General features: G+C 36.1%; 1 protein-coding gene across 3 annotated transcripts in view; it reads left to right on the forward strand.

The window, feature by feature from the left end:
* The window catches only part of KANSL1L (KAT8 regulatory NSL complex subunit 1 like), a 141,948-nt gene that overhangs the window by 100,200 nt on the left and 25,843 nt on the right, over positions 1-15,905 (forward strand). For all 3 annotated transcript variants that reach the window (XM_078147388.1, XM_021008773.2, XM_021008777.2), the window contains exons 6-7: positions 11,556-11,721; positions 14,653-14,763. In XM_078147388.1, coding sequence (XP_078003514.1) covers positions 11,556-11,721; positions 14,653-14,763 — 277 coding nt within the window. The remainder of the gene's footprint in view (positions 1-11,555; positions 11,722-14,652; positions 14,764-15,905) is intronic.

Raw genomic sequence — 15,905 nt, forward strand, 5'->3', positions numbered from 1 at the left:
CTTCATTGATATTTAAAAGGAAAGCTATTAGTATCCCTTCAAGTAGAGTTATCTAGCTATTGATTAATATTTTGACCCTGATGAATCAAGAATAGAAAGGTTTAAAGGAACCATTTACCTGATAAGAAAAGTACTTTCAAGTTGTTTAAGCCAGAGTATCACTGCTAATAGCATCAGCATTTGTAAGGGATATAGGGAATAGAATAAAGCAGCCAACAGCAGCATGTTCAAAATGACATTAGAGAGAGTATTATGATGATTGAATTTGCATATAGTCTAGGATAAACACAGCAAGGGAACCACCTTTCTAATTGCTGTTTTGATAAACAGATTTTTCTCTTCAGCACCCAGACATGTTTCCTCCATAGTGGTTAAGCTGGACTTTCTAGTCATAGGATGACTACAACTGAAAAAATGTGTGACTTCCCACTTCTGTCGTCTAAGGACTGTTAACAGAAACACTGTTCTTTAACTCTGAAACTGTGGTACCCACCAACTTCATCTTCTATTTGACTTGAGTTTTGCTGCCTATTAGTGTTGTCTCATTCACATGTTGTGTTATATGTTGTTTTGGTTTCACTTTCTTTACTTTGCAGAATGCCTTGCACCTTGCACATAGCAAAGACTTAGTAAATATTTATTGACTTGAATTGCATTACTTCACATGTTTTCCATGTTTCCCTGAACATTTCATATTCATATTCCTTCTACAGCGATAGCATCCCATTATGTTCATACAGCACAATTTGTTCTGCCATTCCCTATAGTTACTTGATACATATCTTGTTTCTGGCATTTGGTTATCACAAACAGGGATTCTACGAATATTTTCATACAGAAGGGGCTTTTCTTGTTGACATTAACTTCTTTGGGGTAGAATCTCATTAAATAATATCTCTAGGCCTAAGAATATGAGGGGTTTAGCAATTTTTCTTGCATAATTCCAATTGATTTTCACATTGATTGGACCAATGCATAGCTCCACCAGCAATGAACTAGCGTACTTACCTTCCCAAAGCCCAGTATTGACTTTCACTATTTTTGTTAATTTGATAGTTTGTGGGTAGGAGTTGATACCATTGAGTTACTTTAATTTACACTTCTCTGATTGTTAATGATTTTGCACAGTTTTTTCATACAGTTATTGTTTGCATCTCCTCTTTTGAAAACTTCATATTCTTTGAGCATTTAACTTGAATGGGAGAGTTGTATTTTTAAAAATATTCTTTTGAAGAATTAGACATTATGCAATAGCCATTTATGGAAATGTTAATTATATTCTGCCTTTTCTTACAACTTTTTAAAAATTATTTTTCTGATCTTGATAATTCCCTAGTAGTAATCTCCTTAGCTGAAGAGTATCTTTTTTGTTCAGGATGTACTTTGGATTTTGAAAGAAGGTCTGGTTCTGTTCCCTTTGTGATTTATTGTATATAAAAAAGCCAAATGCAAAAGAAAATAATAATGCTATGCATGCCAATTAGACTTTGCATTCCTTTTGGGTACTACGCATCTGCTTCACACAGATATAAAAATGTTCTTTTATTTATTCTTCATGGTCAAATGTATAATTACCTAAAAGACTTGCACAAGGCAAACACACAGGGGTCAAAAGAAGTGTACATTAAGCACAAGAACATTCTCAAAGTCTCTCTGAAGAACTTTAGTATTGATTATGAGAAGTGGGAGGCTCTGGCACAGGGCCACTCAGTCTGGTGTAACCACGTCAAAGAAGGTGCTGTACTCCGTGAACAAAGCAGACTCTCAGTAGCACAAAGGAAATGTGAGCTTCACAAATCCAGAGACATCTCCATCCCTAATGTTTTAACTGACTACTTGTGTCCAACCTGTGGTAGAGCCTTCCAATTTGGACTGATCAGCCACAGCTGAACACACTATTTCTTGTGTGGATATCATCATGCACTGAGTCACTCATTTCAGAAATCTATCAGTAATCATTGACTCATTGGTATGCTTCAACTTACATATCTAATCAGTTGCCAAGCATTGTGGCATTCTCTCTACTTACACTATACATCATTTCTCACTTAGACTATTGCAGGAGCTTCCTCATTGTCTATCTCCATCCCATATCTCCTTTCCCTAATCTATTCTCCATATAGCTTTCAACATAATATTTCTAAATCACAGGTCTGATCATTTTACTACTGTGCTGAAGAAGCTTCAGTAACTCCTGCATTGCCTTTAGGACAAGATACAAACTATTCTGACGTTTAAAGCCTCTTATCATCTGCCTCCAGCTTATTTTTCCAGGCCAGTTTTATATTACTTTACTACATACATTCTCCCGTCTGTCCAAATTGGCCCATGTGCTATTTCCCATGCATGACAATCCCACCTCCATGCCTTTCCACAGACTCTTCTTCCCATATGCTTGAAATATTTTCCTTCTTCACATAATGTCCCTTGGAATCCCTAGTAAAGCTCAAGTGTCCCTTCTGAAAAGAAGGTTTTCCTCATTCCTTCAGTTGTTTATGCTCAACCCCTAAAAATTGTGTGTTTATTTGGTATGTATCTAGTATTTACTAACCTATAATTTGTTGTATTCTCAGGGAAGGAAATATCACACTTTTGAATTTTTGTCAGTGATGACTAGCACATAATAAAAGTGCCTAATAAGCCCTTGTTAATTAACTTAAAATTTTCTTCAGGCAAAAAGTGTAATGATTATATTTCTAAAAAGAAAAATAAGGTTTTTTTCTGCAGAATACTAATTCTCAGTCCTTCCCTGTCCCTATGTAACAAATTGCCAAGTTAAAAGTTTTTGGAACACGGCCTTATACATACACATATATATGTACACTTGCTTACATATGTTAATAAATTAGAAAATTTAGTAGCGACTAGTTAACACTGGTTGCCCAAGAACTTACAGAAGAAATGAAGTGAAGGAAGTCTTAGAAAGGGAAGAAGGGAGGCAGAGAAAAAGGCCAAAGAATAGGTACGTTTTATGAAGGATGGAATAGTGGCACATTTCCTGAGGTACCACAAATTATCCACTCTTAAAGTCAGAGAAAGAATAAAACATGAAGGAATGAATTCAGGGAAGTTCTGTCCTGGATGTGATCTTATCAAGAAGGAAGAACTGGTTGCTTTTGTGACAATTATGGGGACATTGAGACAAAGTGATCATTTCATATTATAATTTGTGGTAAAGGAGAGCAAAGTTAAGAATAGTCATACTTTGTCCCCTAGATTTGGGGAGAAAAGACTTCAGAGGGTTCAGAGAAAAGATAGGCAAGGATTTTATTGTCTAAAATTCTGCAAGAGAAAGAAGCTAAGTATGTATTGAATGTTCTCAAGAATGAAATTCAGAAGACACAAAGAGAAACAGTTTTGATGTGGAAGAAATATGGGATGGAGTGGAGGTGAAGGGAGATGGATGAGATGGAAAGACTGATGTGGATATATGAGAACCAACCAACCAAAAAAAAAAAAAACCATGTACAAAAGATGGAAATAAGGTAACAGGATGAATGCTAAAGGTATTAGCGTGATCTTGGAAGAATATCATCAAGAATACCCGAGCTCAAAGTCATGGGTTTGCAATTTGTCTTAAGCTGTTGGTGGGAAAAGGAGAATCAAAGAGGGAAGGCTTGGAGCTGCTCTTAGCAATTATTTTGCTTCTGTTTTCCCTACCAAGATGGATGACCTTTGGTCTGGAAATTAGCCATTTGGAAGGTTTGATACCTAAGGTGGATGAGGAGATAATAAAAGAGCTCGTAGCTCCAGGCAAAGTGAACAAAAAGCAAGTGTGATTTCTGAGTCTATGGTCAGTAATCTTTAAAAGATAGTCAGCAGCAAGAGAAATACCACAGGATTAGACTAGGCCAAATGTCTGGTCTTAAAAAAAAAAAGGGACTAAATAGGGTAAGCAAATTATAGGCCAGTGAACTGAACTTTGATTTATGGCAGAAATGAAGAATTTTACTACTAAGAGCAACACAATCCCCACCCCTTAATCCGAGGTTCAAAACCCACATGTCATTGTCAATTCCTCACTGCCTCTCATCCCTTGTATTCAATCTGTTGTCAAGACTGGTCAATTTCACCTTTGTGACATCTCTCAAACATGTTCCATTCTCTCTCCTGATAACTGCCACCACTCTGTTACATGCCTTCATAACCCACTCCTTGCTCCTGGTTCTGCCTGCTTCAAATCTCACTCTACTGTAGTCCATCTTCCACTTAGCTAACAAAGTGATATTCCTGAAATGCCTATTTGACCATATTACCCTGATACTCAGTAAAATCCAATGGCTCCTTTTGCCTCCATCATAACCTAGCTTCCTCCTTCATTTCCAGTTTTCTTATCCTTTCAAGGCCTTAGTCCCCAGCATACACTCTTCAGCCCAGTGACATTGGCCTCCTTACTGTTCCACAAACATGATACTCTATCTCTGGACTCCAGGCCTTTTTTTCTGGCTGTCCCCCATATCCAGAATGCTCTCCCTTCTCATCTCTGCCTCCTGGCTTCCCTGGCTTCTTTAAATCTCAACTCCAATCCCATCTTCTACAGGAAGCTTTTCTCAACCCCTCTTAATTCTAGTGCCTTCCCTCTCTTATTTCCTATTTATCCTGTATATAGCTTGTTTGTATATATTTGTTTGCTTGTCTTCTCCCCCATTAGATTATGAGCTTCTTGGAGGCAGGGATTATCTTTTGCTTCTTTTTGTATCCTCAGCACTTAGCAAATGTTTATTGACAGACTGGCATAATTTACCTAGATTTTAGTGAAATATTTAGTCAGATCTCTTGCTCTTCTTTCATACAAGCTACAGAGTTACTGGCTGGGTTAATAGTACAGATTAGTGGATTTTGTAGTGACTGAATGACTGAACTAAAATAGTTGTTATTAAAAATTTTATTTCTACAGGCAGCTGGTGATGTAGTGGCTAGACTGCTGGGCCTGGACAAATGCAGCCTTAGACATTTAACTGGCTGTGTGACCCCGGGCAAGTCGCTTAGCCTCAATTTCTTCAGCTGTAAAATAGGTGTAATAGCACTTCCCTCCCAAAGTTGTTGTGAGGTTCAGATGAGATATTTATAAAGCACTTAGCACAGTACCTGATATATAGTAGCATTTTATAAATGTGAATTGTTGTATTATTTAGAAGGAGATATTTAGTTGAGTACCCCAGGGATTTATATGTAGCCGTATGCAATTTAACATTTTTCTCGGTGATTTGGATATAGGTATAGATGTTGTGGTTACTGAATTTGCTTATGACAAAACTGGGAGGGATAGCTAACAGTGAATGTAGGATCAGGATTCAAAAGATTTTGAAAGGCTAGAACGCTGGACTGAATTCAGTGAGATAAATTTTAGTAGGGATGAATATAAATTCTTTCTCTTGGGTTTTAAAAAATCAGTTTCGCAAGAGCAAGATGGAAAAGTATAGATAATAGTTTGAAAAATATAGGTCTTAATGGACCTCAAACTCAGTAGGATTCAGCACTATGATATGGGAATCCATAAAGCCCATGCAAATAGGATTCATTAAAAGAGGCACAGTATCCATAGCATCATAGCTTTAGAGCTGGAAGAGGACTAGAAATCGATAGACTCTAACCTCCTCATTTTGCAGATGAATAAATAGGAAGGAAGGAAAGAAGAAAGGAAGGAAGGGCAGTTTTCAAATGCTTTCTATGTGCAAAGCACTGTGCTAAGCCTTGGAAATACAAATAAAAAAGCAAAATGTTGTAATTGGGATAACAAGCATGTGGGAGATTGAAAGCCAATTTGAAAAGGTTCCATTGTCCCTTGACCCAACAATTTCACTGTTGAGAATATACCTTGAAAGTACTATAAAAAATTATAGAAGCATTATCCATCATTGCAAAAAATTAGAAACAACCTAAGTGTCCAACAAGAGGGGAATGGTTGTGGTTCTCCATTCATGGAGGTCTTCAGGCAAACATAGGGTGACCATTTATTGAGTATGTTGTAGAGAGGATACTTTTTTCAGGTATGAATTGGAGTAGATAGCACGTAAGATTCTTTCCAATTTTGCAATTCTATGATACCTCTTAAGTTACTGGAGCCTTTGAAGTATCTCTTTTTGTTTTTTTTTTTGAGTAATTAAGGATTTTTGAGATTGGGAGAGGTGAGAAGACTGAAGGGTTATTGTTGAACACAAGAGCTCAGAAGCTGTAAACTTGCTTTTATTAGGATTTTACCTGTTTGTCTTTTTAACCTACATCCAACACTCAGCACAGTTATACACTCTGAGTACCTAAGAAATATCATTTATTTGTTAATAATAAAATTGAGTTACCGTATAGTCAATGCTGTCATGAAGAGCCTGTCTCTATTCCCATTCTGATGAGGAGTGATCAAAGTTTTTAAAAGGTTTTTTTTTTTGGAGTTTGTTTACTAAAACCTACTAAATATTGGGAGAAAGAAAAGGCCTTATTCCAAAGATAGATTTTCCATTGGTGGTAATGGACTGTTTAAAGTGTTTCCTAGAGTCAGAAAATTGTATTAAAAAAGTGATGATCTAAAAAAACAAAAACAAAACATGAACTTTGTTTATATTGTGTTTATGGTACTCTTTCCCTCCCAAGAATGCCTAACATTCTTTCTTTGTTGATTTTAAATCTTATGCTTTGTGCTATGCCTCATGGAAGTATACCACCAAATGCACAGAACAACTATGGGGTGAGTCAAAATTGTTAGTGTACCTATTAAAGAAGAATCATATTAGGTCCTAAGCATAAATGTCTTCATATACTCCTGAATTGAGCTTTGGATGTGGGAGATGGTACATAGCAGCAAGCAGAATTTGACTGTGAGCATTCCTGAGGGTGAAAAATAACTTAGTCAAGGAACTAAGAGTTTATTTGGTTTTGGGGAAGACTTTTGGACAATTCAAGGAATTTGATAAGTCTAAATAAATAAGATTGGTGATTGAATCTATATTTTTTTAGGAGACTCCCAGATGAGGAAACTCCATCTACCAATAATAGATCAATATCTGTTCCACACCTTAAAAGTCTTAAAGAGCTCATAGACCACTGAGAGCTTGAGTGACTTGCCCAGGGCCCCTCAGCCTGTAAGCATCAGAGGCAGTAATGAACCCTGGTATTCCTTTCTATCTACTATGCCATGCTACTACTCAAGGCTAAAAGTCTTTCAAAATAAAAATTAAAAACATTATGAGAATATGGTTTCATGAGAAAAAAAACCCCAAAACACTAAATTTGGTGTCAGGTCACCTTGGTTAAGTCATTTAATCTACTTCTGTGACTCAATTTTCTGATCTTTAAAAATGATACAACCCTTGTAATGCTTATCTCATGGAGTTACTGTGAAGAAGCTATTTTGTGACCTTTAAAATGCTATTTAAATGTCAGCAGTCCTGTACAATCAAATGAGATAATTTATGTTAGATGGATGTATTTTGTAGATTATGCACATACTTTGTAAGGTTTTAATTAAATATAAACTATTTAAAACTTAACATATAAAAGATATCTAATATTCTAGGAAGAATGTGGTATTGGTAAAACTCTTGCTATGAAATGAAAACTTTGTGTTGAAAAACTTAGGCTTTTCAATAATATAATACATATTCATCGTTTGCTCTCATATTTCTATTTAAATACTGTTATGTACTTGAATGTGGTAAACTAGGCATCATCTCAGTGAAGAGATTCCCTGGCATTCTAATTTGAGGGAGAGAGAAACTTGAGAGCCACCCAGTATAGCAGAAGGAAGAGTACCTGAAGTTCCTCAGGCTCAGTTGTACCTCCTGCTCACTCTTAAACTCTGACTTGTCTAGTCTGTAACCTACTTCTTCTGTCTTGAAGTTCCTTTCTACAACACTGCTCCCTCTTTTGACTTTCAGTGACTTGCAGGATCATGGATTTGGAGCTGGAAGGCACCTCAGAGGTGCCATCACTTTTAGATGAGTCGAGGCTTAGAATGGTAAAGTAACTGACCCAGCATCACTTACTGCTACTAAGTAGCGGAGGTGAGATATGAAGCCAGGACCTTTGACTTTAAATCTAATGAGTTTCAGTACTGTCCTACAGTTAATCAGTTAGTCAGCAAACACTTATTAAGTGCTTTCCATATGCCAGGCACAGCACTAAGTGCTGATGATACAAAGAAAAAGCTGACCCTGCTCTCAAAAAAACATAACTAGGAATATAGAAAATGGAAGGTAACAGTAGAGAGGAGGGCACTGGCAGCTAGAGGGACCAAGGAAAGCTTCCTGAGAAGGTTGGCATTTTGGCTGAGTCTTGAAGGAAGCCAGAGTTGATTTTTTTAAAATAAAATTTTACTGATTTATTTTTTTACATCACTAAAATTTCTCCCACTATCCTTCTCCCCCTCCCCACCCAGAGAGCCATAAGAAAGAGAAAGAGGGAAAAAACAATCAACAAAACAGATTAATTCATTAAAAAATTTTGGAAGGTTCTACATCTGTGACCCTCCTTTTACAAAAGAGTGGGTTAGGGACATTGCCTTATATTTCTTCTTTGGGGTCCCATTTGCTCTTATAATTTTGCAGCATTTACTTTCGATTGGTTTTGGTGTTTGTTCTTTTCATTTACATTATTGTAGTCATTGCATATATTGCTTTTTTTAGCTCTGCGTATTTCACTCGGCATCAGATCTTATGAATCTATGCTTTCCTGTAATCATCATTTTAATCACTTCTTACAGTAATATCCCATTTAACATTCACCGAAAACAATTTGCTTAGCCATTCTGCAATCAAAGGGCACCTACTTGGTTTTTAATTCTTTGCTACCACTAAAAGTGCTGCTATAAGTATTTTTCTGTATGTAGGAGTTTTTTTCTTGTTAGTGACCTCCTTGAGAGTATATGCCTTGTAGTGGATGGAATCTCTGGGTCAAAGGCTTTAGGCATTTTAGTCAATTTAATTGAAGCCCAAGATCCCAAGTGGTGGAAGTGAGGACGAAGAGTATTCCAGACATTGGAGACAGACAATCAGTATAAAAACAGGGAGACTAGTAATAGATTGTAGTATGAGGAAAAACTAGAAGGCCCTTCTGGCTGGACTGCAACTTAGCCATGTTGTGAAGAGCTTTTAAATACTAAGCAGGAATTAATTTTTGATCCTGGAATTAAGAGGAAGCCTCTGGATCTCATAGAATATGAGAGAGACATAGTCCAACCTATGCTTTAGGAAAATTATTTGGCAGCTATTTGGAGAATAGGTTAGAGTGTGGAGAAACTTGAGGCAGGGGAGACCAATTAGGAAGTTATTTCACTCATGCATATGAGAGGTGATGAGGCCCTAAAATGGGATGATGACTGGGCAATGTACTTGAAAGTGATTGTTGAGGAAAAAACAAGATTTAACAACTGATTAGACATATAGGGTTAAGTGAGAGTAAGGAGTCAAGGATGTTACCTGGCTTTTAAACCTGGGTGTCCGGAAGGACGTTGGTGGTGCCCTTATCAGTAATAAGGAATTCAAAAGAGGAGTGGACACAGAGTGAAGAGAGGGAGAAATAGTGAACTTTGTTGAGTTTAGATGCCTGTGTGACTTCCAGTTTGAAATGTCCAATAGGCAATTGGTGATATTCATCTAGAGCTCCCAAGAGAGATTAGGGGTGGGTATCTAGATCTGAGAGTCCTCTTCATAGAGATGATATTTGGACTGCTGGAATCCGATGAAATCACCAAGTGAGAGAGTATAGAGAAAAAAAGAGAAGAGAGCGTAGGACAGAACCTTGAGAAACTTGAGAAGTGCTCTGACAGGTAGGAGAACTAAGTGAGAAAAGTAATGAAAACCCAAAGAGGAGAGAGTAGCCTGTGAGAGAAGGTAATCAACAGCATCAGGAGCTGCAGAGAGGTCAAGAAGACTTACTTCTTTGTGGTCTGGCTGCCAACCAGATCATTCAACCAAAATAGTCCTCTCCAAAGTTAGCAATGATCTCTTAACTCCAATGGCCTTTCTCATTCTTCACCTTTCTTGATACTGTCAATTTCCCTCTTCCCCTTGATATTCTCTTTTTGCTCTAGTTTTCATGATTCTACTCTCTTGGTTGTCCTACTTATGTGACCTCTCCTCAATATCCTCTGCTAGATTTTCCAGTTCATGCCTGATGATTGCAAGTATCCTACAGAGCTCTGTCTTGGGCCCTCTTCTCTCTATATACTATTTCACATGGTGAGCTCATCATCAGCTCCCATAAATTTGATTATCATCTTTATGCTGACAATTCTGAAAGGTACTTGACTAGCCCTAACCACTCTGCCGATCTCAGCTCTCACATCTCCAACTGTATGTTGAACATCTCAATCTGCATGTCCCATAGACATCTTAAATTCAGTATGTCCAAAACTGAACTCACTGTCTATTCCCTAAATCATTCTGTCCACCTTCCAAACTTCTCATCCTGTCAGTGGTATCCCCATCATCCAAGTCGCCTAGGCTTGCAATCCAGGTGTCATCTTCAACTCCTCACTTTCTTTTTCCTTCAAATCTAATGTGTTACCGAGACCTGTAGTTTTTAATCTTTGTAATATCTCTTATATATACTCTCTTCTGTCTTCTGAGACTTCCCACCACCTTGCTGTAGAACTTCATCACCTTGTGCCAGGACTATTATAATAGCCTGCTGGTTAGTTTCCCTACCACAAGGTTCTCCCCATTCCAGTCCATCATCCATTCAGCTGTCAAAGTGAACTTCCTGAAGCACAGGTCTGACTATGTCACTCCTCTCCACCCTGCCCCCTCCCAATAAACTCCAGGATCAAATATAACCTCCCCTGTTTGGCATTCAAAGCCTTTCATGATGTGCACTACCTTACTTCTCCAGTCTTCTTATATGGCTTATTGTTCCTTGCATGATACTCATCTCCTGACTAAACATTTTCACTTGTTGTCCTCTCATACCTGGAATGATCTCCCTTCTCATTTCTCCCTCTTTGATTTCTTGGCTTCCTTCAAGTCTCAGCTAAAACCTCACTTACAGGAAACTTTTTCCAATCCATCTTAATTCTAGTGCCTTTCTTCTGTTGATTATTTCCAGTTAATCTTGTTTATAGCTTATTTGTATATAATTGTTTGCAAGTTGTCTCCCCTATAAGATTATGTATGAGTTCCTTGAGTACGGGGCTTATCTTTTCTGTTTCCTTGTATCCCCAGCTCTTAGCACATTGCCTAGCAAATAGAAGGCACTGAGTAAATGTTTATTGGCTGACTGACTAAGAGATCCTTGGTATCCTTGAAGGAGAAATTTCAGTTAAATTAACTGGGCATTGGCAAATATCAGCCACCAGAAGGTGATAAATTTAAATAGAAGGAACCTTAGAAAATTCACCAAGTTTTCCTACCTTTTCTAGATATTTGAAAATAGTCAATAAACATTTATTAAGTGCCTACTATGTACCAAACACTGTGCAAAGTACTTCTTAAATAAACAGGGCTCTATTGTTGTGTGATACTGTTACTGTCATTTGAAGTGTTCCTTATTCTAGATGAGTTTTAGAAAGTAAAATTCTTATTTCAGTTTATTACTTCATTTTATTTTGTGTTTTTTCTTTTCAGGCTTTGCCTTCCAAAGAAACTCAATTTCATAATGCTACACCAATGTCTTGCATGATATCAGCTTCAACCTGGAATAATCGTGATCACAATGCAAAGTCTGAGATTTTAAAACAACATGTACCAGAGCTAGACTCCTCTTTCCATTCTGTTTTATCACTCCCATCAGGTAAACCACCTCATAAGGAATTTCCAAGTAGACTAACAAAACTTTTTAATGTTGAAATTTGTTCATTTTAAATGTAACATCTGTAAAATTATTAAAGTTTTCTTCTCAAGAATTCTTTTATCATTCTTTACTAGTTATTGTATACATACAATTTCTCAGAATTGGACAGGTCTAATTCTTCACTAAGTTAGTATTCTAGTTCTGCTTAATAAATTCATGAAATACATCAGAAACCAATTTATTTTATTTTTGTATGAAGGCTCTAACTTTTGACTTCCTTTTGAATTAGTTAAATCTTTAATACTTTTTGCTAATGCTATCTACAATACCAAAATGTTTCTCAATGGTAGGAAAATGTGATTTTTCTTCTTTACATTTTGGACTATTTTCTTTTTAGTAATCTGAATTCTTAATATAATATTGTGCATAGATATACTTTTCCTAACCAGATAATATTAGTGGCCAATATTTTGCTCTGAGTTTTTGCAAAGATGGAATAAGATCATCTCTGCTGTCTGTTATGGTAGATGACAATCTTATGTTATCTTGGAGTTCTTAAAAAGATTCTCTTTATCGTGAGGCGTGTATAGCTTTTGACCTAATAAAGAAGGGCACTGAGTGACTATTGGATACCGCTTTGTTTTTACTTTCTGCTGCTCAGGACTTTCCATCCTGGACCACACTGGAACTGCCAAGTATTAGGAAAATGAAAACATGTCTTGCCTTCCCTGCCTATCTAGCCATGCCAAGCTCAGAGGTTGTATGCCATAGTGGTTAGAGTACTGGATTTGGAGTCTAGAAACTAAGGTTTTGGTCTTGTCTTACATATGATATGGTCAAGCCAATTAATCTCTCCTGACCTCAGTTTCATTAACTCTAAAATGGGGATAATAATATTTATACTACCAGCCTACTCTACAGGATTTTGTGAAGAAAGAACTTTGGAAACTTCAAAGCACTCTAGAAATGTCAGTTGTTACTCAGTAGTTTGATCAAAAAATCACTATGAGTTATTTATTCTTCTCTACATTAGGAACTTGAATGTTACTTTTATTTCTCACTTTATGCCTGAGCTCTGATCATTTTCTTAGGCTCCTTGACCTGGGGGTCCAAACTTTCTTATCCTTTTCTTTCTACATTGGAACTCCAAAATTTTTAGAAAAGGCTTTACTGGCAACTGTGCCTTACTTTTTACATTTCTCACCTTTAACTTTCTGTCTCCTGAAAAGGCTCTTTGCTAGACTTTCATTCAAGTGAATATCAGTTTGATTCGTAACATGTATTTATACTTGTTCAAGTATCTCTCCTGGAAGATTTTCTCCATGGTAGTCACTATGTCTGCTAGAGGGATTAACAAAATGCACAAGTCCTTTTACTTCTTGACAGTCCTGAAGAAGAATCCTATCCTTAGGACTCACACTCAGTTCCTTTCCACTTCTAAAACAGTGCCCACTCTCATTTCTCTCTCTTCCCTTAGTCAGCTTCAACTTCTGTCTTTGAAAATCATTCTCTTAAGGTTAGAATTACACCTACATCAGAGGGTATATCTCAAAACCAGATTAATTATCTTTGTAAATAAATGCTTTTTTATTATTTTATTTTTGCCTTCTTAGTAGGTTAAAATGATTTAACATACAAAATATGTTTCATTTCCTAGTTAGCTCCTTTCTAATTGCTGGAAGACAGGTATGAAGTACTCATGTATATAATGAAGCATTGCCTTTCCTTGTTCATCTTTAAAAGAGAGAATATGTCACTGTAGGCATTTAACTTTTGTAAAAGCAGAGACGAAATAAGTTGTAGGCTTACCATAGTATTAAGATAAGTGAATTGTGACAGCTATCATTTCAGTATCTTTACAGTGTTTTAGAAATTTCAATAAAACTTCATTGACTCAAACAGCAAAGTATGGTGGGTGATGAGTTTTCAGTCTATCTCGTTTGCTGTGACAGAATGTCACAAAAGTCTTAGTGCAGTTTTAAGCTTTGGTGACTTGAGAGCATGAATACTACAAATTTATGAAAAATATCAATTGAAAGTTTATTTAAATTTCATTTAGACTTTTTTAGTTTTGGAAATTTTAAATAATTTTATGACTAATTGTATACATTACATAAAATGAATAACTAATTTTAAGTTTAGCTGTGTGGGGTACCTCATCCTTATGCGCCGTCTCTTGTTTGACCACCTCAGCCACTTAATCTGTCTTCATTAGACTCTTTCTTTTGATGTCATGTCAAAAATGTCATGCATGCATCAAGACCTTATTCTTTGGATGATCTTATGGCTAAGGTTACAAATTCAATCTTGTCATTCACTGAGTAGCAGCTGATGAGTTATAACAAAGTTCAAAAGTCAGCTAGAATGATATTTAACACAAAATGTTGGTTATGTTAAATTTTAATAAGAAATATTCATATTTAAATTTTAAATAATTATCATTTCAAATATTGGATTTTTTGTGTGTGTTTGTGGCTGTACTTCTGAAGTTATTAAAGCTTTAAATTGCACTAAGACTTCTGGGACTCCTGACATTTTTAGTGGAATCATTTGGAACATCTAATTTTCCATTTTTCTAGAAATCAAACAAGCATCAAGGAATTTGAATGCCTTTGCATATCTTTTACATGATATTTTTAAATTGGTGGTATTGGCTTATGGGTTTTACTGTATTTTTTCTACATTTATTTAGAAATGTTACTGATCTTGTATATCAGGTTAGTAATGTAGATTTAAATAATTTCCAAAATATTATTAACAGCTCATTTAGAAAAGTTCTGTGCCAAATCTTATATTTATAAGTTTCAAAATTATTACTGTTTCCCAAAATAGTATGCAGCTTATAGAGAGAAGAAAAGAACTAATTTTTCATCCACAAAATGTAACTTTTATTGATGGAAAGCATTTTTTACTTTCTTTTTCATTTTTCAGATGTTCCACTTCATTTACATTTTGAAACACTGTTAAAAAAGAATGAAATCAAAGGAGATCCAGCTGAAAGCACATTGTTGGAAGATGAATGCATCTTATCACCTTCAACTGGTATGTCCTATGTAAAAATCTTAGAGGTATTTTTGGCTCAACTCTATCCTGCTAATTTCTACTTTTTGAGCATATATCATTTTTTTCCCCTTTTTTGGTGAGGCAGTTGGGGTTAAGTGAGTTACCCAGGGTCACACAGCTAGTGAGTTTTCAAGTGTCTGAGGCTGAATTTGAACTCGGCTCCTCCTGACTCCGAGGGCGGAGCTTTATCTACTTTTCCACCTATCCTAAGCATATACCATTTGAGGCAGGAAAGACAGTCTCAAATTTTTCCTTCATTTTACAGACCACATTTATGAACTTTAGGTTGTATTTCTGTGAAATATTGTTGTATGTACTTGAACTTACTATTTATTGTAAAGGATTAAAATTGAGGGAGTACAACTGAATTTAATCTGAGTATTATTGGTATCCTGTGACATAATAACATGTTAGTAATTGGGAAATTAACAGATGTTACTTGAGAATAATAATTTACCTTCTCTGTAGGTGTAGTAATAAGAGGAAAATAATGGAAATGGAAGTGTAAAGAATTTGCTGATTCTGATGAATTATTTTTTTCTATTGGTCACAATTTCCCTGGAAAATTTTCAGTTTTCAGCAGATTTTTGTGTGCACAGGTAACCAGGCTTTTGATTTTCTTTGGTGCTCCTTATTTTTATTTTAACAGTTTTACATTGACAGACTTTTAAAAAATTTTGATACATTCGGTATCCTGGATTATTCTAGACATATTGCTGATAATACTTTTAGGAACTAAGAAACAAAAATTTTGCCTGTGGAAATCTTTGCCAATGGCATATTTCTTTGTGAGCAGAGAAAGCTGAAATTTTTTCTCTTTTGATCTAAACAAGATTGACCTGTAAAATGTTTCAAATGAGAAAGGTGTTACAGATGAGCCAAATGGAAATGTAAAAGCAAATTTGGCTGAGTGGTGGGAGTGGTTAGGGAAGGGAATCTTCACAACTCTGAACTTTGCAGCAGGTTTGAAAAATCTAAGATCTGAATTAGTTGATGCAACACAGATAGAGGACTGATGGCTCCTAGTGTAGAGAAGGAACTGAACTTAATGTCAGACAAAGGAAACTGGGCTGCTTTGCATTCTGGGATTTTATGTGCCAGCTGACCAGTCCCTGTCAGGA

The sequence above is a fragment of the Phascolarctos cinereus genome, unplaced genomic scaffold (genome assembly GCF_003287225.1).
Source record: "Phascolarctos cinereus isolate Bilbo 61053 unplaced genomic scaffold, phaCin_HiC Scaffold_7;HRSCAF=346, whole genome shotgun sequence".
Taxonomy (NCBI): Eukaryota; Metazoa; Chordata; class Mammalia; order Diprotodontia; family Phascolarctidae; genus Phascolarctos; species Phascolarctos cinereus.